Raw genomic sequence first — 26,430 nt, 5'->3', positions numbered from 1 at the left:
ATTTCCGCTTAATATAACTTGCATCCGGCGCCCACCCCCACTTCATCGAGTTCGCTCCTGCGCTCGGCTTATCTCAGAACCAGTTGTTCTCTCTTTTCGCTCTCTCTCCGCGAATTTCGCACTCACTTTCAGCACAGCTGTACGGTTTTCGCATGGCGTTGGTCTCAGTTTCACATTGGCGGTCGTTGAGCGCGGAAGTGGCCAAGGAAGTGGTACAAAAGGGCACCTAGCCAGATTCGGAAAAGCATAAGAACGCGATTTCGGTTTTCGTTGAATGGCCGCTCTGCCTTTGTGTCCATGTAATTGTGTTTACGTGTGTGCGAGTGCGACTGTTTGTGTTTGTGTAAGAAGTTCGGCGGCAACGAAGACGTAAAATTGTGAAGCATAAAGGCGTAAAGTGAAGAAAATACTCGCACATAAACCCATGTTAGTGTGTTTGCTCTAGCCCTTCTACCTCTGTTTTTTTGCTACCTGCCAATTTGTTAACTTTATTGTTGTTACCGCTTGCGTGCCGTGAATCAAAGTAACAACAACCGCCTCAGCGACAACATGCACACATAAATGTAAGTGTGTAAGTGGCCATGGAGCGATTTAATAACAGTGCACCGCCAGGAATAGCAACTAAAATCAGTTTTCAAACGCGCCACGAATGAGTTTAAAATCGATTGCAGCTCGCAAAAATTGGTCAACATCACAGCAAAGTAAATTCAACTCAAGTCCACACAAAGCCCTTTCGCTATATAGGGTATATACCGTAGATATGCTATATGTATCGTATCCCGTGACTCATCCGATTTGGTTTTGCAATTGCAATCTCTACGCAAATTACTCGGGTGACCAAAAGAAAACTATTAATATATTAATAAGCAGCGGCGAAGATAACACAATTGCCAAGCGGAAAAATCATAATTCATAGCGGGAATATTTAATAATTTATTGCTCTAACAATTAGGCCCACAGAAAATAACTTATGATTATATACAAATAATTCAATCAGATTGTGCTGCTCGAAATTATAATTATTATCAAGCCGTACCCTTGGAAAAAAAAGATAAGCAAAATTGTGAATGAAAACGTAAATACAAACAATAATATTTTTTAATAAATATAAAGCTGCATTGATTTGAAAATTAACTATATTTTCAATGTGAAACCACTGTTCATATGAAGTATTATTTTTTTAAGAATTATTTGCTTTATGTTTCGTAACATTCAAGCACCTACTTCCATTACTTTCTACTGTCTGTAAGCCAAATTTTGCCATTTCTTCCCACTCAAAGCGTCTGCAATGCCAAGAATGTTAATAAAATGCAATGAGCTCTCGGTTGAGAATAATTTAAATTTAGCCACGCGCCTTTCTGGCCCACTGACAACTCTCGAAAGTCGGCAGCCAAGTGTTCGTCGAAAAAGTCATTAACCTCGGTGATTTGGATTCGAATGTTGTCGTCAGTCTAGAATCAGTGTAACAAATATTGAAAGTTATGCTAATGGAAAAGATAATGGTGGCCAGTCCGTAAACATGACCGATATATTTGACTTTATAGGTCAACGATGTTGACGCTGAAATTCCAAACTGCAAATATTGCAGCCCTCATATGAAAACCCAGAGAAGAGGTCAGTTCTGGTGAAGCCAGCGCATCGAAAAGTTTGCTCAATAAACAATTGTCTGCGACAAAGGAATCAGCAAAATGGCACTGGATTCTTTATCACTTTGAGCGCCACTTTGGGTTGATAAATATCCGAGAAGGGTTCGGCCTGGGCAGTACCCTGTACCGAGGGGGAAGTGTAAACCTCTGAGCACAACGATTTGAAAGCGACACGCATGGAAACAATAAATAATGAGCCGCCTTTGTTGCTTTGGGCATCAGTAAATTATTTACTGCGATCGTTTTTACAGCTGCGGTCAAAATATTAGCTAAAATACGCATAAAAACATGAAAATATCTAAAGCTATGAAATACTTCTGCTTTACAATACTCTCACAAAAAGGATTGACTCTTTGTTTAGTTAATCTACAGAATTATTTCTGTTTACTTGCTTACTTCGTTTATACTCGTATATATACGATAAATTAGCTTATTTGGTTTATACCTACTACATATCCAGTTGAAAGTCTCGTTCCTATCGCAATTCTCTTTGTTTACCCAGACATTTGCTATTTCAGCAACAAGTGATCACAAGGGAGTGATAAATCAACAGACTTTAAAAATCTTATTTAAAATATTATAAAATAAACCCTTAAAAACGATGAGCTACCTTGACTATCTAATCAAAGCCGAACTAGTAGTTAGCAAACCACATCACTTTATTGTTTTTTTAAGGCTTACACTCATGAGAGAAATATATCAAATTGAACACGAGCATACACAGAGAAGAATATATTATTTATATTTATATCAACTATTACGATATAAAGTTGATTATGATTGCTTATCAATGCAGATATGAATATTGCAACCACATCTTTCTATGTAACGATATACGTTTTAATTTTCAGTAAATACTAATACTAAATTACTATGATTTTTGTATAATTTGCTTCCGTGTATATCTTACGATCGCCCAGCATACCTATAGCGATCCCCTCTAAAGTAAACAGACCGATTCATGATGTCATGTTCGCCCCACCAGAAAGGCCGGGATCACATGGCACATGGTCGGAATGGTCTTGGTAATATAATTTGAGCTCGGAGCCGAGTTCGTGGTGTGATTTTAGATCATTAGCTCACCGGTTCGCAGAAATTCTCGCATTTTTCAGTCTCGCTTTTAGGTCGGAAATTCATTACTTTATATATATGGAGAAAAACAAACTCAATGAGCTCATCTTGGATTCATTACATAATGTACTTCCCGTGCTATTTCCCGAAAAATGCAATACTAATGGCATCTAAACGGCATTCGATGTGTAATTCTGAGTTTGTTTGCTTGCCTAATTGGTATCTAATCGTTGGAAGCTGACCCCCACAGACACCTCTCAAAATTAAATGGAGACAGCCCAAACGCACATCCACTCAAACGGTGACTTTGACATCGCCCACACGCAAAGTTGAGTGTATTTTAGCTGAGCTCGTTTTCAGATACATTGATATACACAGAAGTATCTGAACATGCATCTGGGTTTTTGTGGCATCGTCTATATAAATGGCGGCAATTAATATAATCAGCCCGAAGCTGTTGCATTTCTGTTAAATGTTAAATGCATTTCAATTGTTTTCCGTGCCGCGAGTTTCCTTCATCGGCTTCGACGCATGTCTAATTGTGAAAAAATATCGATTTTAGAATTTCAAATTGCATTACCGTACAGGTTGTCTCCGATTCCTGGTACTGCCATGAGTAATTGCTCTGTAATTACATAACCCCGTGTTCTATAACAAACAATTCTGTTCTATCTGATATCATTTCAGGCGAAGAGTGGAACTTTCATTTTCGACAAACAACGATGTGCGAGACGCGATAAGACAGTCGAAAAGAAGAACAACAATCTCAGCTGTAAAAGAGCACTGCAAACAAACTAAATTGGAGGTGGAATTAAAATAGGAGAGAACAATGACAATTACGTACACAGGTGAAGTGGCCACTTGTCGCGGCTTTGGCTGTTTTCTCAAATTGCTGCTCAGGTGAGTGAAGTTTAGGTCTTATGTACTTCACCCAATATCATCTATATGCTATGCAAGTAGTGTGCGAAATTGTTAGCTGGCTTGCTAATTATAGACCATTGACATACTTCGGAGAATTGGTTGGGATAATCAGCAGAGCAACACAAGTGCAGCAATTGCAAATTATATATAACTTTCCACTTTCCTACATATGGCAAACTGCAATTGCCACCACAGTCTGACCCTCCAGCTCCTCATCTGCGTATAGATTGTGTGTAATCTAGACCCGTGTAGTCATAACTCTGACATCTGTCACGGCTTGTTGTCTGAATTATAATTTAATAATGTGGGGGTAGAGTTCTATCCCTACGCATTTCCCCCATTCATTTATTGCTGATATGGATTGTAATCTATGGGGCTGCCATTTGAATAGTTGATGATCTAATTGAGCTGCTGTTTATAACGCCCAATAATGGTCAATTGCTCGTGGTCAATGGATATCTCCCTTCATGATTCACTGGACCTGCCATAGAATGCTTGTTTTAAAATTTCCCAAAAATAACCATATAATATTGTTATTGCTTCCACGAAAGTACCTTTTCTTGGCTATAAGATATCGTTTGATTGTTCACAATATCACGCTTTATTCGCCTGATAAGCTTTATAAATATCGTCTGCACGTCATGTCAAGTCGAGCGCACATTTCTGCAAACAATGTTTATATTTCAAGGGCTACAAGTATACTTTATGACGTTTCGTGTGTCAACAACAAGTGGCCAAAATAACCGGCCCATATCAGCAGGTTAGATTCGCCATGACATATCATCCTCAGACACAGTGCCGCTGGTCAAATGTACATAGCCAGATTCGAATATCAAGAGGGGATTCTGGAACGAATCCGTAGCAGAAATTATTATTATTGCCTGATAAGGGGGTCGGTATATGCTGATTAGTTTGACGTGTTCGCTCTATTTTTATAGGCTGATGTGGAGGAATCGCAGTAATAATAGTAATTGGAAATTTAAAGGTTCAATACTCATTTCCCCCCTTTTCAGATGGCGAGGAAGCATTTACAAACTGGTTTGGCTAGATCTTCTGGCCTTCTTGACCATCTACTATGCGATCAATATGGTGTATCGCTTTGGCCTCAACCCTGGACAAAAAGAGTGAGTAGCACTACAATAGGAAATCAAGGGAGAAGTTTTACCTACTTAAAATGATATTGCAATTTAAATATTAGTTTTGGAGTTACTTAAATTCTATTGAAAAACAAACACCTCAAAATAGCTATTGACAACTTCATAAATTGTGTTAATAAAACAAGCTGATGCTAAATATCACATACTATATACGTATGTATGCAGTTATACTTCTCCTCTGATCTTCTCCTATTCTGAAGTAGCTTACTAATAGCGCATTTTTTTTTAGAACCTTTGAGGCCATTGTTCAGTACTGTGATAGCTACAGAGAACTCATCCCCCTGTCCTTCGTCCTGGGTTTCTATGTATCGATTGTGATGACCCGTTGGTGGAACCAGTACACCTCCATACCCTGGCCAGATCCCATTGCCGTCTTTGTCAGCTCGAATGTCCACGGCCAGGATGAGCGAGGACGCATGATGAGGCGAACCATTATGCGATATGTGTGCCTTTGCTTGACTATGGTCCTGGCGAATGTTTCGCCGAGGGTGAAGAAGCGTTTTCCCGGCCTCAATAATCTGGTGGAAGCGGGTCTGCTCAATGACAATGAAAAGGCCATCATCGAGACCATGAACAAGGCCTTTCCCAGACCATCGAAGCACTGGCTGCCCATCGTTTGGGCTGCCAGTATCATAACTAGGGCCAGAAAGGAAGGTCGCATTCGTGATGATTTTGCGGTGAAGACCATCATCGATGAGCTCAACAAGTTTCGTGGTCAGTGTGGACTGCTTATCAGCTACGATACCATTAGTGTGCCCCTGGTGTATACTCAAGTGGTGACCCTGGCGGTATATTCGTACTTCCTTACCTGCTGCATGGGTCAGCAATGGACAGATGGCAAGGTGGTGGGCAATACCACATACCTGAACAAGGTGGATCTATACTTTCCAGTATTCACAACTCTGCAGTTCTTCTTCTACATGGGATGGCTCAAGGTGGCCGAGTCGCTGATCAATCCATTTGGCGAGGACGATGATGATTTCGAGGTACGCATTAGAACACTTTTAATAGTTCTGTGAACAAACCAATAAAATGTATACCTTAGGTCAACTGGATGGTAGATCGCAATCTGCAGGTGTCGTATCTGATCGTCGACGAGATGCACCACGACCATCCGGAGCTGCTGAAGGATCAGTACTGGGACGAGGTCTTCCCCAACGAGCTGCCCTACACAATAGCTGCCGAGAGATTCCGGGAGAATCATCCAGAGCCCTCCACTGCCAAGATCGAGGTGCCCAAGAATGCGGCCATGCCATCGACAATGTCGTCCGTTCGCATCGATGAAATGGTTGGTAATGCTAATGGTGATCCCGCCGCCGCTGCGGACGCGAAAATCCCGATCCCGGTTACGGGTCAAGCTCAAGTTCCGGGTGCGGACTCCGGCGTCCAAACCGTTACTTATGATTTTCCCAAGGGCTCGCCAGATGAGGAGGTTAGAATCAAAACGTTGGCTGCATTCCATAGCGTTACGAAGCATTGGCACCAGACACTCAATCGGTTAACAAAATTCATCATCCCCTCGTCCTGCGATCTGATCCAAGTCGAAACTAAATCCAAATCCAATATCAAATCAAAATTTAAAATTTCTAACCTCTTTTTCTTGTTCAACACGAAGAAACATTGCTTTTGTGGGATCACAATTCGCTCATTGGCATTCTGAGTTACAGCGGTGCTTGGTATATATTCAATATAATCTAGATGTACAGAATGTGTATTAAAATTAGGAGCAGGCACAGTAATGTTCTATTGTTCATTTCAGTATTATTTATTTATAATTTGAACTATCTTATCAAAGGCTCTTAATAACACTTTACCACTTACACTTTTTGTACTCATATTGTAATTTAAATTGATTGTATCCTAACACATTTTATATTATTTTTACAGTCTATTATTACTTAGTTCATACCCCAATACTTATATTACTGTGCCTATCTCCAGTCTAACCATAAATTAAGAATGGTGTTTGTGTCTCTCTATGCTTTAAGAATGTGAATACTAACTTTTGATTCTAATTGTCTAAAGGATCTGTCCACAGCCTAAGCCTTTAACTGCACTTCGCACTGCACGACTTTCGATTGCTTTCTGCTGCACTGACTGTAGAGCACTAAATGGTTTCGAGTAATCCGGGCACAGCGGAACTAAAACAAGCACAATCTATCTACTAACTCCCATCTAAATATATGTCTAACGTGATGATTTGTTTTCCCAAAACTAGGCTGATGATGCCAGTGGCATACACTTCTCAGCTGGAAATGGCAAAATGCGCCTGGACTCCTCGCCTTCGCTGGTCAGCGTTTCGGGCACTCTATCCCGGGTGAACACGGTGGCCTCGGCCCTCAAGCGTTTCCTGAGCCGCGACGATAGCAGACCGGGATCGGCCACGCCCAGTCAGGATCAGCCCTACAAGTTCCCGGCCAGCGCCAGTTCGGCGAGTCTATCGGGCGCAGTTGTAGGATCGGCGACTTCGGCCGGAAAACCAGCTGGTAGTCTTAGGATTACGCAGCAGGTGATCGAGGAGGTGGACGAACAGGCCACCATAACATCCATGCGAGCCAATGAACCGCGTCCCAATGTCATGGACATATTCGCACAAACGTCGTCGGGAGCTGGCACCTCTGGACCGCTGCAGCCACCACCGGCCCACTCGGAACCGGTGGACATCCCATCACGTCCGCCCTCATACAATCGTGCCCAGTCCCAGTACGAACCCACTCTATATCCACCTGGCGGAGTGGATGCCCTGCTCAGTACTTCGGCTCCTGCGGGCGGCAGTCCTCTGCTCCTGTCCAATGCAGCCACTGCACCCAGTTCCCCAGTGGGCGAAAGCTCCAAGTCCCTATACGATCCTCAAAAGGCCGCCAGCCGCGAGACAGGTGAGTCACTCATCTCGTTTGCCATCCCAATCGGCGGATGTGTTAGAGCGCCCAACCGCTTCTTAAACTCATTTTTAACATTTGTGTATCTTCATTTTCAACAAATTCGGGAACTTTTAAAGAGAGGCCCGATGCACCGCAGGTTTTCAGGTGGTTCGTCACGCCCGGTAAAGTTCACATCTATTGGCCGTATTAACTTGTTCGAATATTTTAGCTTGCTCTTCTACGTAATCGTTGCTGGTTTACCCCTATTACAATATTATTTTTGTTGAATTTTGTTGAAATGTAATTGGTAACCGATTTGCTCATTTATTATAATTTGTTTATAATGGAAAACTGACCGAAACACTTTAAAGTATTGTTGTGTACTTTTAAATATTTTTATTTGAAACTATTTTACGAACGAAAATGAAACTATTACTAATTACTACCCAGTAAATTAAATCATTAATGCTAATAAGCTTTTTGTTTGATTGTAACGTTTTCCTTTTGTATTTTATTTCTACAAAAAACAACCTTCCTAAAACACAAATCATTTCCTATCTTTGTCTTAAATGTTTTATTTAGTTTTTTTTAATTTTCAAACAATTGGCATGAGTTTTTTGAAATCGATGCCCACTTGTTGAGTACTTACCCCAGCTTGGCCCTTAAAATTAAATAATTTGCGCTTCGTTTGATCGCAGAAAAGGTTCCTGGCTGGTCAAGTAGCCGTGAGCCCGTAACTCCAACTTCATATTGGTACCCGCCTAGCATTAGTCCTAGCCATTTCGTAGACGTTGCACGTTGCGTATTATTTCAATAATTCTTCTTACCAATGCATGTTCTTTCCTGACATTTGCCATCTGTGTTTCCAGTGGAGAACATGGACCTGAGGTCCTCCACGGATCTGCTGGGCCATCCGGCTGCGCAGCCCGAGGACGAGGGCGATGACTTCGACAAGCTGAAGGCGGAACGCGAGAAGGAGAAACTGATGCGCCAGCAGAAGAATCTGGCCAGAACCATTAGCACCGCTCCGGGAATGGAGGCCACGGCTGTGCCGTTGGTGCCAATGGTCCCAGTGAACGTGGCAGTGCAACAGGCGCAGCTGCAACCAGTTGCATCCAGTGCCGATCTTCTGGCCGGCGGAGATCAATTCTCCAATTCGACGATGAAGTCGGAGGACGCCATCAACGGCAGTTAAAGGACACCTAGTATTTTGTTTCGTACACTTACCTAGTTTAAGTCTAGCGCATTATTTAGTTCACCTAAGCTGCTAAGCTAAATTATCTATACTATATACATATATACTAGACGTATATGCCGCTGACACAGGACATACGCAAAGTAATGGACAGTTTAAGAATGCTCATAAAGTCTAAAACGAGCTCGAGTGATGATGGACCTAATTAACGCAGTTAATAACACAAATACTAATATCTAAGTAGAAAGTTTTTGAATTTTACAAATATAAGTTATTTTGTAAATTGATCACGTTTTGTTTTTATTCTTTTAAATGGGCAGGTTTTTGTTGATTGTTTCCGAAAATATTAAATCAAAATTTTGAGTATAAAATGCGAAAATTTGGCCAAAAATTATTTGAACAAATTCTATATATATATATACATATATCTTTATGGATATTCTTTTTTTTCCAATTTTAATGATTCTATTAATGGAATCTCAAAAATATACGTATTTTTAGAGAAAAGCTGTAGAGTTTTAAATATGTTAAACGGCTGCTGAAAACCAAACAAAAGACTAAATAAAGATGAAATGCAAAATTAAAAAACTTTATTAATAATTAAAACCAGTTCATTTCAATTATGGCTCTGTAGTTCCGGAACCTGTGGTTTGTGAACTGTAATCAATGGAACAGTGCGCAGCCCCGTTTGTTGCGTAGTTTCCAGCCCTGGTATATTTGCAAGCCAGGGCTGTTAATCAAAACAAAACGAAAGTATATTTTCGATGTTTTCTGATTATGTCGGTTATTATCGCAGAAACACAAGCCGCCAACAGAGATTCAACAATTTGGCACCAATGGTGTCGCCTGTGTTCCAAGGATCATCCGACCAACCAAAATGTATTCTTCAGGGAGGCAAAACAAAACTCCTGGACGAGCACAATGGCCATGACCATTGGCAAATACTTTTGGGTCGATGTAACTGCCATAAATTTACATATTCCAAACAGAACACTAAGAGTATGCCTTTCAGATCAAAAGAGAGGATGAGCTGAGCAATTTCCTGTGTGCCGAATGCTTCACATTGATGGACTGCCTCATCGAGTTTTCCGAGAGGGTTCGCAAAGTGCAGATCCTTTTCAGCAAATTGCAGTCGTTAAAACCTGATCCTTTGATGGATTATGAGCGAATTCGAGGAGAGTGCGGAGTAACCACCGATGGATGGAAGCATATAATGCTCGGCGCAGTGGAAGCAAATCTTCTCCAGAATGAGGATGAATTCATCAGCGGGGAACAGCCAATAGTCTGCGAAACAGTAACCTCCAGTAGAATGGAAGGTGAAATCCTTATGATACCAAATTTGTTGGTGGCAGAACAATGTCTTCAGGAAAAACAAGAATTTCTCAAAGAGGAACATATTGTCGAAGAAATGCAAATTTCTGGTATAGAAGAGGAGGTCTTAGAAGAAGAGGTGGAAGACCTGGCGGAGGAAGAGGTTGAAACTGTGGAGGAAGAGATTGACACTGTGGGAGAAGGGATTGAAGCTGTGGAGGAAGATGTGGAACCCCATGACGCTTCAGATTGCTTAGTGGAAGTGGATCACATGACAGAGGAACGGTATATCGAGGAGTCGCAGATTATAGAGGAAAGCCAAGTTTCAGATTTCAACATGGAAACATATGAAATAGTCCAACACGATCCGCAAAAAGAACCTGAGGAAACGAAAGACACCGCAGAGTCCATGGAATCAAACGAGGATACCCAGGATGATATTTCCCCAGAGCATGTGACCGATGAGGAGGATGAAATACCCGAGGAACCGGCCATGTATAAGTGCAATATTTGCAAAAAGCAATATAAGAAACCCAAAGCCTACAAGCGTCACATGGAAGAGGTTCACAACACTGTGGCCGAAGAAATCCCACAGTTAGAGTGCAACCAGTGCAAACTGCGCTTTCCAACAGTCGCCCAGCTGCACTCCCACCACCGAACCCATGTCCGAGTCAAAGCAAAGACAGATAACTCCTGTCCACACTGCGAAAAGCGCTTCACCACCCCGGGAACACTTAAGCGGCATATAGAAGGCATCCATAACCAAATAAAGCCCTATGTCTGCGACCTCTGCGGCAAGAGCTTTAACTACATTACTGGACTGAAGGACCACAAGCTTGTGCACACAGATGAGTGTCCCTTCGAGTGTCCAGAGTGCAAACGACGCTTTAAAAACAATGCAAGGTTAAAGGTTGGTTGTCATGCACTTTAACTCAGTACAATTAGATTAACTGGTTACATATACTTTTCTCAGATCCATTTGGATACGCACAGTGCCGAGATCTATGAGTGCACTGTATGCGGTTTGAAGCTAAAAACCCGTCGCACATTCAACAAGCACAAACTGGTGCACTCAGATACACGGCAATTTAAGTGTGAAGTATGCGGTTCGTCGTTCAAGCGAAGCAAAACGCTAAAGGCACATCTCATCCTTCACACCGGCATCCGGCCGTACAAGTGCAACTTTTGCGGTAGAGACTTCGCCAACGGCTCCAATTGTCGATCGCACAAACGCCAGGCGCATCCCAAGGAACTGGCCGAAGAGGAAGCGCGCGGAGTGACACGTTCCACACTTCTTCCAATGCTCGACGAACTGACAAAGGCGTATGTAACAACATTAGATTATAACTCTGCGGCTTATTAATTACCCCATTCCATTGTTAACCAGGTCCAAGCTTTTAAAAACACCCGCAGGACCTTCCAAAGTAAAGGGTAGTAGGCCAAATGTTCCGCCCAAAAAGCAAGATAATGACAATGAATCTCCAACGAAAGACACCGATGGTGCCATCCTCTACGAGCTGGTTGAGGAGCTTGATTACTCCTAAGTATTTAAATAAACTTGAATTAGATACTCACTTAAAACTTGCGATTACAAGGGTATCTTGGTTTATTCACATTGCTAGTTTAGGTTCTTAAAAGCTAGATTACAAATCGAGAGTTGAGTTTACAATTCTTAAATGCTTGATAGGCAGCAGAAAGGGGAAAAATACATTTAGCTTAGGCAAAACTAATTGAATACATAAATCACAAGGCAATCAACAAATTTCGAAAACCATATTCATAATAAATAACAAAGAATTTAACAACAAGCTAGTGGAACTGCCTAGGCTACCGTACCATATAGGCTTTGGAATGTACAGATCGATATTCAAGAAGCATAGAACTGTCTTTGGATGCTCCACTTGAAAGTGATTGGCTTTATATGTGGCCAACATTTCAAAATGCAGTAAATATCCGAGGACACACTTAAAAAAGATCACATTTCGGGATGGACAAAATACGATTACGATTTTATAGCTATATGTTTGGTAGGAGTAGTCAATTTGTACGGTTGCAAAGAAGTATAAAAGGATTGGCGTAATCTAAGGACAAAATTAGTTAATTTAACTATGCAATATTTGAGCATTGTTTAAAACACTTTTGTTTTATGAAACAACCAAAGACTATTTAAATGGCAAAGCGTGTGCAAATTGGATACGAATTGTCCAAGGACTAAATTCCCAGCTTCTTTGCCACAAAAACCGACCAACTCTGATTTGGGAGTACTACACTATCGACCTACTTTTAGACAAATTGAGCTTATATCATACAGCTAAAATGTACAAATTTCACTACATACATAAAGAGCAAGTTAATCTGCACCCTGCACCCTGATCAGCCTAACTTAATCCCCAGCGCAGGCCGAAAAGCAGGAGAACAGCGGTAATTATGGCCACGGAACGTGATTGCTTACTGCCCGCTCCGCAGGCGAGGTTGTCGCGCGGGTACTTGTTGAGCGGATCGGGCTCCTCGCCCGGACGACACTGCTTGCCCTCAGCAGCAAATTGTGCTCCGCACAGCTCGTGGCACGGCGGGCACATGATCGTGCCCTTGTGCAGCCAGCCATTGGCCGCAATTCGAATAGAAAGCTTCTGTCCGGGAAAGGAGCACTTGTAGCTATAGTTGCCAACCAGGATGTGCAGTCGGCCGTCGAAGCAATCGTACTTGTAGCATCCGCTGCCCCAATGCTGCCACTCACGCGTCTGGTGACAGGATCGCTCCTCCCACATGGACTCGCTATGATCGAAGCACTTTGCTCCCTCGCCATAGCTCTCCAAGGCGAAGTTCTTCTCAGGCTCTGCGATGGGATATTAAAGAAAGTTAGCTACACATCCATGAAAGTAATAATAGTTGGGTAGTCTTACTGGGATTATTCTCTGTAAAGCGGCAATGAGATCCACGCACTATCACGTTCTTGCTGCGCCAGGTGAACTCCTGAATGTAGGGACAGTGATCGGCCAGCGAGACCGAACCGCCGTAGAACCCCTCTTCACCGTCCTTCACATGATTTAGGCTGTCGAAGTTCTGGTAGCCTTTGGGCAGCTCAAACTCATGGCGGATTAGATTGCAAAGCGCCACCGAGTTGCGATCATCTGTGCACTCGGTTTGGAGAGGATCCTGCTTGACCTTCGAACAGAAGGGATGTATGGAGCGACCCCTTAGCAAACGAAATAAAAGGTAATAAATAAAGGATCATCCAAAAAGCCAAAGAATCGTATTACCTGGCATGGTTGTACTGTATCCAGTCCTTGCAGCTGCGCATGGCAAACGCACATCCCAGTCCCTTGCCCCAGGTCAGCGGCGTTGCCATGGAGTAGTTGGCGCGATACCAGCCGGAGTCCTCCATCAATGCAAGGGTGATGCGCGAGAAGACCGGCGACTGTGTGTGAGTGCCAGTCATGGCCTCATTCTCCAGGATGCGCTTTTCCCAGTGGGTCAGGGCGGTGCCTTCGCCACCCTGATCCTCCAGCTCGGCGCCCTCCAGCTTATTGCAGTTAAAGTGGGCGCGCACCTCGGCAATCACGCGGGGCGTGACCATCATGTCCACTACCTTGTTAACATGGCCACCACGCACAGACCAGTTCTCTCGCACCACCTTGCGAATGGTCTCGTTGCTCCACTGATGGATCTGCAACCTGTAAATGGACTTTACGGATTAGACGGGAATCGATAACAAGGCAATTGGCTCACTTTTCATTCAGGTACGGCTTGCCAGTGTCTGATTTTCGCGGAGTTCGGGGCTTTCCTTCATCGTCCCTAAAGAAAGCGTATAAGCTCACGGAGAATCCCAACGCATGCAGTATCTCGTGCTTAACGGTGGAGATCAGTGTCTGCAGTTCCTGCGGCTTTGTGCTGATGCTCTCCGGACATAGATTCGCATGACCGGCGATTGGACGATCCAGAGCCGCTTCCTGTTGACAATGGGCCGCATAGGCCACGGTGAGACCCTTGAAACAACGCTGCGTCTGCCTGGCGGACACGTAGAACACAAAGTCCGCATTCTCGATTCCTTCGCCCGGCTGCGTATTACTGTCGATTCTACAATTCTGACCGGTGGCATTGCACACCCGACACACCTGCAAAAATATAATTATTACTATAATGGGCAGGTGTAAAAATGTGGTAATAAATTGTATTTTCAGCCAAGACATTACGATATCCAGAAAATAAATCTTTTCTGCCTTTGAGAAAAAAAGTGTTAAATGCAGAAGGCACGCTAATTATTTGTAAAATGTTTCAAGCATAAAGGCTGTTTATGTAATCCCATATTTTATTGAAATGTTTACAACCCGACTGCAGGAATGTAATTTAACAAAGGGCGTTTTGTAAGCTACCAACTATTTACATAGGTATTTAAGTGACCCATGATCAAAGCTGCAATTGCGCTTCGAGTTGCCTAAACCCGTTTTCAATTTTACCAGTTTAAATTTGGTTAGGCTGCGTTTACTTCAACGCAAGGTCATTCTTGAAAACAAGGCGTTTCGAACTGAGCAAGGTTTGGCTACTTTTCCACTAGAATTTTCCTTGAATTGCACTTGAGTGGGGGTAACTTAGGTAACTTAGATAAGATTGCGTGGATTACTTACATCCAAGTGCGCATCGGGCACCTGAACCTCGCCGCACATCGTCGTCGCCTTGCAGTGGTCGATGCAGTGGGTGTGTCCGTTTTTCACATACACCTGGGTGCTGTCGCATTTCCTAAAACAAATTCCGTAAAATTAATATTTCATACAGCTTGCGGGTGTCTTGAGAGTGGCCACCTACCTATTGAGACGGATGACGCCCTTGGTCTCTCGCACCATCAGGGCCTGTTCCCAGAACTGCACGGCTTCCGGGAGCACGGTGTCCTGGAGGGGATTAAAGCAAGGTATTCAGTATTCAGTATTCAGTATGAGGTATGCAGTATGCCAGGTCGTAGCCAAGGTAAACCAGAAATGTCAACTCACATTTATCAAATTAAATTTCTCCTCTTCCAGCCTGGCAGCACGAGGCAAGTGAAGGCATGAAAGCAAGTTAGCATGAAACAACAAGAAAATAGTTTTGTTTATCAAATTCTGGCGAATAAAGGGATTAAACAAAGGCGTGGGTGTCGTTTCCTAGTTGCTGTAGGGATTCTGTGAAATCTGAAAAGCCAATTTGCCTTCCTGGACATACAGACAAAAGCCCTGACAACCAATTTATGTGATGCCTTTGTTATCGCCATTACAGCTTATTACTGAACGTAGGGCTAAGAACATTTCCATCTGACAAAGGGCATTACACAGTACACAGCTTTCACAACAAGTTGATGATGACAGATTGCTACCTATTTATATAGAGTAGTAAATTGACCAGCACTTTCTGAGGAATAAGTAATCAATCCAATCAGAAGCGCTACCATTTGTGGCCAAAGCCGGATAATCGGATTAAAATTTTTTCGGCAATTTTATTAAGCTTGAAATCATATCAAGCTTCAATTGGGCTTGAAATCAATTTGTAACTGTAAATTCCTCGACGAAAGCACTTTTACACGAAGGTCGTCGCTTATTCACTGACAACTTTTTGATACTTACACTCATGCCGGTTAATTGTGTACCTGTTAGCACCTGTTTGAGTCACTTGTTCACGACTAAATTATTCATTGAATCGAGAGTGAGACCCAAAATTAAAGCCGAGTCGAGTTAAGTCTCCGCTTTCCTGTTGACCTTGTCCGCTGCCAATATACGCCAATCGATCGTTGAGATCGAAGCTGGCTAACTGTCAGCCAATCTGGCCAGCTTAAGTGGCCAACTGCCAACGGCCAGTGGCTGGTGGCTAGTGACCATGTGGATGGAGCAATCGATGGCCAACCTTAGGAGACACCTCGGCCCACTGCGTGGATTCGGACAAATTGCGCACACACATGGTCAACCGATTTGGGCCTGAACTTAAACAGCATAGTAGTAGTTTTGTTACCCAACTCGCAGCGGCGGTAACGGTGCATGGCCAAAGCAAAACGGTCCGGAAAGTGAGTTATTTACTCGCTTTTGCGCGGCTTTATGTTAACTTGACATTCGGCCAAGTCAAATTGTAAACTGTTTTTTCTGTCTGCTTGGCTGGCTGCCATTAAAGTGCAATTAAAGTCAATTTTCAGAGCTGGAGCGCAGACTTACACTGCGAAAAACTCTACTCCTAGCGGGGTAAGCTCTAAGTAAAACTAACTATATAATTAGCAAATAAATCGCAGAAGTTTAAATGAAATTCTTACATTTGAAAGAGTTTTTCTGTTGGTTGTCGAGCTTTTCTCTTACTAAAAAATGGCATAAAAGGTCTTATTTTTGGTAGTAATTTTGCAGAGTGCACCCAGTACTCACCTGTAGACGGATTCGTCGTAGACGAGCAGAATTCGCAGTGGCTGCTCGGCGGCCACGCTGCGCCGGCGGACGCTATGCCTCGCTGGCTCTCCGGCGGAGTCATCTTCGCTATCAGCCAGTTGGATGCGCACGCCATGGACGACCTATAAAACATGAAAAAAAATTAAAAATTAAATAAAAAGATGGATAGATGATGAGACCGATAGTGGCGGATAGTAGTAGAAAGGGAGAGCAGACTGCGAGCAGTTGAGATGAAGTCAAGAAATCAAGAAATCAGTCAGCGGAGCTTAAACGAAAGCGAAATTTCGTTGTTAACTATTAAATGACGACATGTAGTCAGACAAAGGCCACACAAAAAGGCAGTTCGGCGGCGGTAATTGGTCTGCGCAAATTGCAGGGAAATTAATTTTAAATTGCCCCGCCAAAATGTCGAACGATTGGCACATCGAAATGTCAATGATTTGTGGGGCTGCGGCTGATTATATTATATTGTTTTGGTTATTTCGTTTTCGCTTTTATCTGGCCATTGTTTCCGTTGCCATTATTATGGCACTCGCATTGTGCAATCTGTGCCAATTATTAGGAATAAATTAGATGTCTTCGTTGAATATGCATGGCGGCCCCTTGATCCACAGATAATCGCCTGCCAGACACACAAAGCACTTGACACTCATCATCAGCATAAATTGTCGCCGACATTTTGTCTCGGAGATTCGCCTGAGTGCTGCTAAAAATATGCTCATCAAATATGTGACATGCATTACTTATGTGCGACTGTCTTTTCGTCCGGAAAGCGGTCTTGAAAGGTTCTAAGCCCTCAAGAAGTCTCCGGGTGGAGTGGGGATGTTGAAAGTAAAAGTATCTTTCCTCTCATCATAGGGTGCCAACCTCATAAATGAAAAGCCAGGCGGAGTAAAAGCCATTTGCTTTGACACTGGCAATTGAAAATGACATCCAGTAAAGCTAATTTGCACACAAGAAATGTAGATGGAGCACCATATGTCCCCCAGCGTGGGAAGTGATTTCCTAGGTGTTCTCAGTGCCCAAGTGCGGTTTGTAACCGCCGATAAATGGCAAAGTTAGACACCTGCACGAACACGAAGGCGAATGCGAATGCGAAGAAAAAACCTATTCCTATTTACCCAACTATCCAAGAACAACAATAGTTGTGAGGCAATCGCGATCTGACAAAAGAGTTTGGCATTGAAATGAGCTGAGCAAACAGTGCTAACAGTGGTGTGGTTACCATGAAGTGCTCGGGGATTGGGATTGGACCAGTACCGGTGATTTATCTCGCAGCCATCAAAGTCATCGGCGCACTAATGACTGCAGATCAGCCGCCAACGTGACAATACATACTCGTATCTGCCTGTCATTGTTTCTTTAATTCTTCAATCATCATTGTTTACAAATATCCAGATAATGATTATTTACAGCCAAAAAATTGGCATAACACTTTGAATATTATTCATGAATAAAGCGATATACATACTAATATTGGTATAATATTTTATAATCCCCAAAATGAACCCCATCAGGCAACGCCCAGCAAAAGTCATGTGTTGAGATAAGTAAAGTAACCATAAACCATCACAGAGATATATCTCCAGAGCTGGCAATAAACGTGACAAAGACACTCGAAAAAACAACCAGTATGATGTACGATCCTCACACTGATCGTGCTCCCCAGCTGGGGAGCATTATCCCCCAAAAAGATGCCAAGTTGCTGCGATCGAGTGCATTGAAAAAGCATTTGAAAAACCGCACAAATTACAAATCATCTGCGAAACGTTTGGCAGGTGAAAGACGATCACGCACAATACCATTTGGATGTGTTTGATGTCATTAATGGGGAGGGGAATCAAATAGGGGGATTCCGAGTTATATCAGTGTCAATATCTCAGCAGCATTAATACAATCAAAATCAATTGTGATGTGAACCGTTAACAGTTCAGTGACAGCAAAAATGGACACGATGTTTTTCGAACTTAAAGCACTTGTACATTTATTTCGAAGGCTAAATCATTAGCGACAGAAAAAAATTGGATTTAAATTGAATTTTAATTAGTTAACAAAACATTATTACCTATACAAACAAGCAGTAATCGATATTTAATAAGGAAAACAACAATAAGTGTTAAGTTTTAACAATACTTTTCCTTATCATTTTTAGAAAAATGAACAAAATTCGTATAAAACTAAATTCGTTGCAAAAGCGAGTGCTTACTGTACATCCCTGACAAATAGTTAAAAGATCAAATCAGAGAATGTCATCAGTGGTAATTACAAATAATTTAAAACTGACTTATTTCTATTACATATAACAAAACGGACAACTTTTAGTATTAAACAGTAACATGTGGAGAGCACAAGTTGTTTATTTATTTATCCTCTTCGGTTTTATACCTGTTAGTGAGTTAACCACATTTCAGGAATTGAGGACTAAAATATAGTTTTCTTCAAGGTGCACGGGTCATATAAGTTCAATTCCCTCAATTGCAAAGTTCACTCTCCGGATCTGGGAATATTAAAGGTGTGCCAAATTAAGGCGGTTGATCGCAAGCACAATCTGATCAACCTTGTAGCCTTTTTGAATAAAACCTTATCAGAGGTAATACCGATATTAAAAAACATTTTCCCATAACCGAAGCTAATTTTTCTGAAGGTTGAGATCCACTTCAAAATGGTTAAACGCGAGGTTGGCGGCTGGCATCCCTTTATGTACGACATGCGAATAGACGTTTGCAAGTTCTTTAAGAATCGCAGTGGGTTCTTCATTGCCAATCTAATATATTCGTTTATAAAGCCATTCACAAATGTAAACCACACCTGTCCGTATATGGTAAGCAAATAATTGAAGGCATTTACCAATTGTAAAAACGGCACATATATAAAATATCAACAGGCTGGCACAGAGATGCGCCTGTGGAATTGGTCTCCCAATGAAGATGCTGTTTTGGCCAAATTCCCCGTAGACCATGGCCAATACGGCCTACAAACAACGTGGTTCATCAAAAAAGAGGTGGCATTGAAAGTAAATGGATCTGTACTATTTTTTAGGTGACCATTTGGTCGACTTCGAGTATCAGAATCCTGATAAAAGATTATTGAAATAAACTGAAAGCAATCCTTAATATGATGATATGATATTACTATATTTTTCGCCACACTTTCCAACCACAGTGGTTAGCACAGGGGCTTATTCAATCGGTGATAAGACGTAATGCCCAACCCGCTTGCATACTGACACAGATTTGAGCGGCAAACAAATTTTTTTCTTCGGTTTGTGGGCCACATTCGAGCGTGTCCAGCTTTTGGCCATGCGACTCACGTTTAAGGCAGAAATGGTAACAATTCAAACAGAAAATACAAAAATAGAAAAATACAAAAAATGACGACGACCGGCAAAGAAAAGCAAAGAGAAATGCGTTCGTTTTGGCCACAGTTGGCTGCGCATGCGCCCGCCTGATTACCTCCCGTATTTACTTTTAAAGCCAAACAAATAAGAGGCGGCTAAAAGAGCCGTCATAAATGGCCAACTGCAAGCCAGCAAGCCACGCACGTTCGCTTTCGACGATTCGAGGATGGGGGCATTTGGTGGAGATTGGTGGAGATTGGGATTACGAAGCGCCAACGCGGTTTGTCCAGTTGCGCATGCTAATTTGGGCGCGGGAATCGATCATCGATGGTGGTTGGGTAATTATTTACGTCTGTCTCTGGCTCGGAGGCAGTTGCCCGAATGCCACTCAATAACCGATCCGTAACTGACCACATTTCTGCCTCTTCATCTCACCCATTTGCACTCTCTTCCGCACAACATTGTTGCAGAGAAGAAAAATCGATTTTCGACTTGGAAAAACCTTTGAAAATTTCATGTGTTTGCTAGTACAACATGCGCAATTATTTGTACAAACTTATGAACTCCTTCTGTTGATATAACGAAAGATTTATCTAAATAAATTAATAAAGCAACGTGTGTAGACAAATGTATTCACGGATTATAAATATTCATGGTGTTATTGAATCAAAACAGCAATAAAATTACCATAAATGCCGTAATGTGTTGATACCAACTAATATAATCAGCTTTGTTCCCGTTCCTAATAACCTAATTTAAAGATTGCGAGTTTGGGAACAAGACGAAATATATATTTATTGGAAATAGCATAATAGTGTGCTCATAATAATAACTAAAATGAATTCTGATTACCATTTTCAAAGTCAAATAACAAATAAAAAAGAAAGAAATTGCACCCATTTTCGCCGAGTGTAGTTTCCCGCCGACTGTCACCTGCGTTCAACGCTCGCTCAAGTTCGGCAGATCAATCGAAATGGCGCCTTTCAGTCGAGCGTTTGTGTGTGGGCTTTCACTTTCGTTTGTGAGCAGCACTCTCACTCTTGGATTCTTCGGAGCAGTTCAGCTCACCGCTCTGCTCGGCTTACCAATTTTTGCTTTTTCCCCGTTTTTAATATCTTTTGAGCCGGGTTTTGCCGATGGCCAATTTGCATGCTGTTAGCTCTTTGCCTGACTCATCTGTTCGCCGGGTTTTTGATTATTATTATTTTTACTCAATTCGTTACTCGTTACCTCACAGTTTGACCGCTAAAAGAAGTAGGCTGTGTGTTACTAAATTGAAACTATGAACTGTAGCTAATCTAAGGCACTTTAGCACCAGCAGCTATTCAGATCAGCAGCTATTCAAGTGGCACAATTTACGCCGCAACTCAAATAAATTGGGATGATAGGGCAGTCAATTGAATAATTGCATTAACTGGCACTGAAAAGTTCCATGAAAGCGCTGCTTGCTCTCGAAATAAATATTAAGTGCACAAATTCCAACAACTGAATGTACATACATATGTATCAGTGCATTTTATGCATTATTTCAATTTGTATTGAAATGAAATGGCAATATCCCAGCAAATAAAATGTTGTAAATTCATTCAGATTAATAACATTTTTTTACACTCTGCTGCAATGCAATAAATTAAAATTTGAGATCATCTTCTGATTACTTAAATAAATTTTATAAACCAAAATAAATTTTATAAACCAATGTTGAAATTCATGTTTTTCTTGGTGAAAGGAAAATACTGCAATGCATCAAATTAAATGTTGCAGAAAATTGTCTTTAATTATATTAACTCATTAAAAATAAATGCAAGAGTAAATTTATTTTCTATAAATACTACAGCACACTTGTAAAATTGATGGATTTATGCATTGTGCGAATTTAATCCCCTCACCGAGTGTCCTGAAGCCGTATCGATTGAAACACTTTAAAATCCCTATCCGTGATTAAATTAAATTCACGCCCTGATTTCAATCACCGAATTTGCCTGGCTGCAATCAGAACGACAATGCCTAATTAGTTTGTGATTCAACTAAGGACACGTTCTCCGTTGAAATCGAGAAACAGCACTTTGGATTGCACAATTGCAGAGTGATTGGAACCGAAAGTTTACGCAAATGTACATACGTTTCCCTTCTCTTAGCAATTCGGCCCAAAATGCTGGGACTTAAAGGGCTTATGAAAGGACCCTGAGCAACGTCGCCCTCGGCCAAAAGGTTTTACTCCACGCACAAGAATCTCATCCTGCCAAAGTCACTTGTTTGCTCGCCGGCAGATGGCGGTGTTGTGTTTCACCAGTTTCGTTCAAAGGCCCTGAAGCGCGCGTCATCGCCATGAACATTCATCAGGCAGTTGGCCAACTGCGTTTGGCTTTAGGTAAACGTGTTTTTCCTCCAGTCTCTCCTCCATGAGTTCGAGATTTTTACTAGCCCGTCCATATGCCATTGCTATGGCAACTATGCTGCTAATATAAGCTTCTGCTCGCAGCGTTTTCATTAAATTGAAAAAAAATGGAAGGCAAGTGCAACTGCTGACATTATGATGAAGTTCGTTTTTTACTTTCTATACGTCAGTTTTAAAACTTGCCGGAATAACACACAGGCGTGTAGCTTTATTACCTTTTCACAAATTCGAGAAATGCAAGCATGCATTAAAACCAAACACGAGCATAAAACCAAAGTTTTTAATGTTCCGCAACGAAAATTGTGAATAGTTTTAGGGGAATTTTGGGGGAGAATTTAGTAGCTTGTTAGGCGAAATACCAAATGGATTTTTACTGCTTTAAACAAATTTCAACGGTGTTACACTACCTTAAAAAAGGTACAAGTGCTTAACTTTATATTGGCAGGCAATGCAAATTTCCATCTAATCATTTTCCCATTTTTATGCATTTTTTCAGTTGAATGTAATCCCTCCACTTGCTGCAACTGAAGCTGAACGTTTCCTAATTGGCCAATTACACTTGCAAGTCGAAGAATAGCTCTCAGCCAAGTCAACCAGCACTGTTTTCCGGAAAGACCAGAATCCGAAATCGATTTTCTTTTCTATTTTGCAACTTCCCATCGGGAAGGACGCTTCAAACTTTTCGTAACTCATAACTTCTTGTTGGTTGCTGTCCAGAGCGTTTTGCTTTCGTCAAGTTGATAAATATTTAATCGTGATGGTTGGGGCTGCAATGCAGAAGTATCCATAGATAGACTGCTATCCACTTAATATGTAAATGGAAATACATGCTGATGCTTGCAACACACGTTGTCGATATGAATGCATTTGCATTCGCGTTAAAGTTACCTGGGGTCTTTCATGAATATAGAATCATATCAAAACAGCATATCATATCAAAAGAGCAAAGTTCAATGCTGTCAAAAGAATGTAGAAAAACTACAACTTTTGATAGGCGGAAAAACTAAATCACTTTTTCCATGTTACTTGTAGAGTAAAATTGATGCTATATTCGATGCAAAGTATGTCAAAGGCAGTAGGATCTGCTTTTGTATGTCCGTATGATTTTAATGATACCCGGCCCACAAATATTCCGATAGCCTCTTTGAAATATGTTGGCAACCATGGTAAAAGGCCTTTGGTTGAGTTTTAATTTTAATCCAGCTGGTAATCCATAAAAAGCTTTTCTCCCGAATGGAGATTCTCTGCAGCTCAGTTTAGTAAGCCAAAGCATTACGGAAGTTAGGTGTGCACATTGGCTACGCTCTTATCGGCTTAGGAGGTCAGTACAGTGCGCGACATCGCTGACATGCGGGCACGCACACTGGCAACGTGACAAATCATTCAATTTGGCGAATTTTATACAATGCTGCAGCTGCTCTCGTTGTTTTCTGGGGACAACAGCGTTCATCAATTTATGTAAGACTAATTAGAAGCGAGTGCTTCGGTTTCAACTGGACCGGTATTTAATTGGATGGCCGTTCCACACGCATACATATGTATACGTACTTATCTGGTCGTTCGCCCGCTGTTTTATATATGTCTTTATCCTCTTGACAGGACAATTTTCGGTGGCCAGACAGCAGGACATTCCGTGGGCAGAGAGACACATAAACTGGACGACTGCTTTTTGCACTTACAGCAGTTTAAGTTACAGATAATTCAATTAATTACACGCTGGGCGACCTCGACAGCATCGTTAGCCATCAACAGACTACAGACAGTCGCTGAATTAATTCATTTCCCTGCCATTCCAGTTCGCTTTTACTGGCTCAAAAACAAAGTAGTTGCTCGCTAATTAAAACTTTTGCGGTCGCACAGATTTTCCATATTTGTTTTTAAACTTGTTGGAAATTTGCCTTAAACACTTTTACCCGAATGAGAAGTTCTGTGTCCACTGTTGGGTTTGAAAATATGTAACCTGCCAAACTTTGCAAAAAGTATCTGCAGTAAATGTATCTTTTGTGCAAACTGCACTACAGTTGCTTTTCCTGCCAATCTATATTCATTGGTATTAATTTCGTTCTGTAAGACAGCATATTTGAAAAGTTAGAAAACACCTGTGCACTTCCCAGAACATTTTAAACTCAATTGTGTTTCCAGCGAAACTGCAGTTGCACTTGGCGGCAAATTGCAACCATGCAGGACAGACTGTACCGCACTCGATACAGTAATCATGTAAATTCCCCTTTTTGCGCAATTGAAGGCAACCTTTATTTATGGCGACGCGCCAATTAAATCGCCGTTGATTGGAAAGCAGTAATGTGTAAGCGAAAAACCCCCAAAGACACAAAAACAAAAGGCCGGCGGTATTTAAATCCAGAGCAACAAGTTGGCGGACAGACTCTGACATTAAACCCTAACTAGAGCACTGGATGTGGATGTGGATATGGATGTGGTGCAGGTGGAGGCGGTTTGGTAACCACGATGGTGGGTTACACGTTGTGAGCCACCAGTTAATATGCAGCACCACCTGACTGACTGACTGACTGACTAAACCACATTGCATTGACTGAATACTGAATCTCGAATGCGCATATTATTAACCAGCGGAATTAGTCAATAAGCTGTGGTTGCCACCACCATCGCTGGGTGTTGATTGTTTCAGTTTCTGGCACTGTTTCTATGGCAGAATTATGAGAATGGCAATTTCAGGGCTCCTCTTAAATCGGCACTAATTAGACCTTTTCCATGCCCAGAGCCCAATCAATTATGAATTTTCCGCGAATTCAGTATGCGCCAATTAGGAACTCGGTCTAATGAGCACAAAGGACAATATGCCTAAATACCCGAAGAAGAAGAAGGAGCAGAAACAAATAAGAAATTCGAGCATCGAAATCTGTATTTACTGGTAATTTTCCAAAATTGTGTATTAAATGCTTTTGGCATGTACCACATTAGAATTTCAATATGACTCATCTTGTAATCTATCTTGTTATCTGAAACCTAGAAATCTCAAACCTAGAAATTCGTAGCTAGTTACAATACTTATCTTTCTTTTAAAATAAATACAAATTAAAAATATTTTTGTAGATGGGCTTGTAAACATTTGGTTGAACACTTAAAGACTCCGTGTTCCCGAAATAGCCCTTTCCCGGATTTTATTTGTTTTATTTTCGCAGAGGGGCGGAGAAAAAGAAGAAGGCCAATTCAACAATTCAACAATTCAACCCAATACAATCAAATCCAATCCAATCCCTTCATTTCGGACCCAGCCGAACGCAACTCACCTCGTGGGCCTTTGGATGCTGGTGCTGGCAGTTGTGAGCGTTGGCCGAAAGGAGGAGCCAAGAGCAGATGCCGAGGGCTGCCAGGAATTTGGCCATGTTACTGAGGGGGCGGGGTGGGGGCGTTTTGGCCATGGTGTTTTACTTTGGGGTGGAATTTCGTTGTGGATATTATAGAGTTTTCAGCATTGTAGTGTTGATCCTTTTGCACTCCCAAAATATTACGATTTTTATTTATTTATCACTTGATTTTCGAACACGCATTTCTGCACTGAAAGTTCTTTGTTTATTTTCCTCTTTGTTTGCTTATGTTTGCTAGTTTTTCGCCGTTTGCTTTGTCAATTAACTCGCGAAAACCGGCTCGATTCGAATCCCTTTCCTCTCACTCGCACACATAAACAACTTACACACACTCAAACGTACACACACACAGAGGCACTCAATTATTGGGGCCTTTGGACTACTTTTTGTTTTTGTTTTCGGGTGGGTGTGTCCGCTAATATCAGCCCACGCCAAAAAAAAAAGTATGCAAGTAAAGCAAACTACAAACTGCAGTTAGCCGCAAAAGCAGGAACACACTGGCACTTAAATGTCAAATTCTCATGAACTGTCCGTGCAGCGAGTGCATTCTGTAGGACTCACTGCCAGTCCCGACACAGTGGCCACTCAATAAGCGCATTTGCCGAGCCTTTTCATTCAGCAAAACCATAAAAACACTCTCGCGAAATGGGGGGCGCTTGGGTACCGGCGGGGGTGGTTGACACGAACAACAAACACAGAGATGCGGGCCAAATTGTCCGCGGCGACGTTTACGTTCGCCACCCGATTTTGTTTTGAATCGAGTCTCTATATACGCCGATGGGTGACCAGATGCA

At 41.9% G+C, this 26,430-nt stretch overlaps 4 protein-coding genes across 11 annotated transcripts; 3 read left to right on the top strand and 1 right to left on the bottom strand.

The window, feature by feature from the left end:
• Window positions 1-175: 175 nt before the first annotated feature.
• Window positions 176-9,138, top strand: LOC120451850 (bestrophin-2). 8 transcript variants are annotated; one of them, XM_039635836.1, is made up of 8 exons: window positions 176-426; window positions 3,405-3,617; window positions 4,652-4,762; window positions 5,025-5,781; window positions 5,841-6,227; window positions 7,014-7,671; window positions 7,794-7,838; window positions 8,526-9,138. In XM_039635836.1, exons 2-8 carry the CDS (start codon window positions 3,547-3,549, stop codon window positions 8,849-8,851), a joined length of 2,355 nt encoding a protein of 784 aa, XP_039491770.1. In that variant the 5' UTR covers window positions 176-426; window positions 3,405-3,546; the 3' UTR covers window positions 8,852-9,138. The 8 variants fall into 8 exon arrangements, with proteins under 8 accessions (XP_039491770.1, XP_039491773.1, XP_039491766.1 ...); XM_039635839.1 differs by having other exon boundaries at window positions 176-563; window positions 5,841-6,083; XM_039635832.1 differs by having other exon boundaries at window positions 176-563.
• Window positions 9,139-9,562: 424 nt separating this feature from the next.
• LOC120451499 (zinc finger protein 239) lies at window positions 9,563-11,724 on the top strand. The gene is made up of 4 exons (XM_039635251.2): window positions 9,563-9,808; window positions 9,864-11,072; window positions 11,136-11,485; window positions 11,550-11,724. Exons 1-4 carry the CDS (start codon window positions 9,629-9,631, stop codon window positions 11,704-11,706), a joined length of 1,896 nt encoding a protein of 631 aa, XP_039491185.1. The 5' UTR covers window positions 9,563-9,628; the 3' UTR covers window positions 11,707-11,724.
• Window positions 11,725-11,744: 20 nt separating this feature from the next.
• On the bottom strand, window positions 11,745-26,416 carry LOC120451498 (leishmanolysin-like peptidase). Its single transcript, XM_039635250.2, has 9 exons — window positions 25,559-26,416; window positions 16,534-16,676; window positions 15,148-15,178; window positions 14,966-15,048; window positions 14,788-14,899; window positions 13,892-14,277; window positions 13,423-13,836; window positions 13,066-13,358; window positions 11,745-12,998 (listed from the first exon to the last, which is right to left on the bottom strand). The coding sequence occupies exons 1-9, from the start codon at window positions 25,688-25,690 to the stop codon at window positions 12,541-12,543; spliced, it is 2,052 nt and encodes a 683-aa protein (XP_039491184.1). The 5' UTR covers window positions 25,691-26,416; the 3' UTR covers window positions 11,745-12,540.
• Window positions 18,801-19,597, top strand: LOC120453414. Its single transcript, XM_039638112.1, has 4 exons — window positions 18,801-18,812; window positions 18,998-19,144; window positions 19,199-19,375; window positions 19,439-19,597. Exons 1-4 carry the CDS (start codon window positions 18,801-18,803, stop codon window positions 19,595-19,597), a joined length of 495 nt encoding a protein of 164 aa, XP_039494046.1.
• Window positions 26,417-26,430: the final 14 nt, after the last annotated feature.

The sequence above is a fragment of the Drosophila santomea genome, chromosome 3R (genome assembly GCF_016746245.2).
Source record: "Drosophila santomea strain STO CAGO 1482 chromosome 3R, Prin_Dsan_1.1, whole genome shotgun sequence".
NCBI lineage: Eukaryota > Metazoa > Arthropoda > Insecta > Diptera > Drosophilidae > Drosophila > Drosophila santomea.
The sequence above is the reverse complement of the archived record's forward strand: the minus strand, read 5'-3'. Positions and strand labels throughout refer to the sequence as shown.

What these genes read in the sequence shown, in the direction of transcription:
- LOC120453414 (XM_039638112.1), top strand. An exon ending in TGAATAAAACCTTATCAGAG is followed by an intron (nt 19,145 to 19,198) that starts GTAATACCGATA and finishes ATTTTTCTGAAG; the next exon opens with GTTGAGATCCACTTCAAAAT. An exon ending in ACCACACCTGTCCGTATATG is followed by an intron (nt 19,376 to 19,438) that starts GTAAGCAAATAA and finishes AAATATCAACAG; the next exon opens with GCTGGCACAGAGATGCGCCT.
- LOC120451850 (XM_039635836.1), top strand. Translation starts at nt 3,547, where the DNA reads ATGACAATTACGTACACAGGTGAAGTGGCCACTTGTCGCGGCTTTGGC. An exon ending in AGGGCTCGCCAGATGAGGAG is followed by an intron (nt 6,228 to 7,013) that starts GTTAGAATCAAA and finishes TCCCAAAACTAG; the next exon opens with GCTGATGATGCCAGTGGCAT. An exon ending in CAGGTGGTTCGTCACGCCCG is followed by an intron (nt 7,839 to 8,525) that starts GTAAAGTTCACA and finishes CTGTGTTTCCAG; the next exon opens with TGGAGAACATGGACCTGAGG.
- LOC120451498 (XM_039635250.2), bottom strand. Translation starts at nt 25,690, where the DNA reads ATGGCCAAAACGCCCCCACCCCGCCCCCTCAGTAACATGGCCAAATTC. An exon ending in AGCATCCAAAGGCCCACGAG is followed by an intron (nt 16,677 to 25,558) that starts GTGAGTTGCGTT and finishes CATGTTTTATAG; the next exon opens with GTCGTCCATGGCGTGCGCAT. An exon ending in AAGCCGTACCTGAATGAAAA is followed by an intron (nt 13,837 to 13,891) that starts GTGAGCCAATTG and finishes GTCCATTTACAG; the next exon opens with GTTGCAGATCCATCAGTGGA.
- LOC120451499 (XM_039635251.2), top strand. Translation starts at nt 9,629, where the DNA reads ATGTCGGTTATTATCGCAGAAACACAAGCCGCCAACAGAGATTCAACA. An exon ending in GCAAATACTTTTGGGTCGAT is followed by an intron (nt 9,809 to 9,863) that starts GTAACTGCCATA and finishes TATGCCTTTCAG; the next exon opens with ATCAAAAGAGAGGATGAGCT. An exon ending in AAAACAATGCAAGGTTAAAG is followed by an intron (nt 11,073 to 11,135) that starts GTTGGTTGTCAT and finishes TACTTTTCTCAG; the next exon opens with ATCCATTTGGATACGCACAG.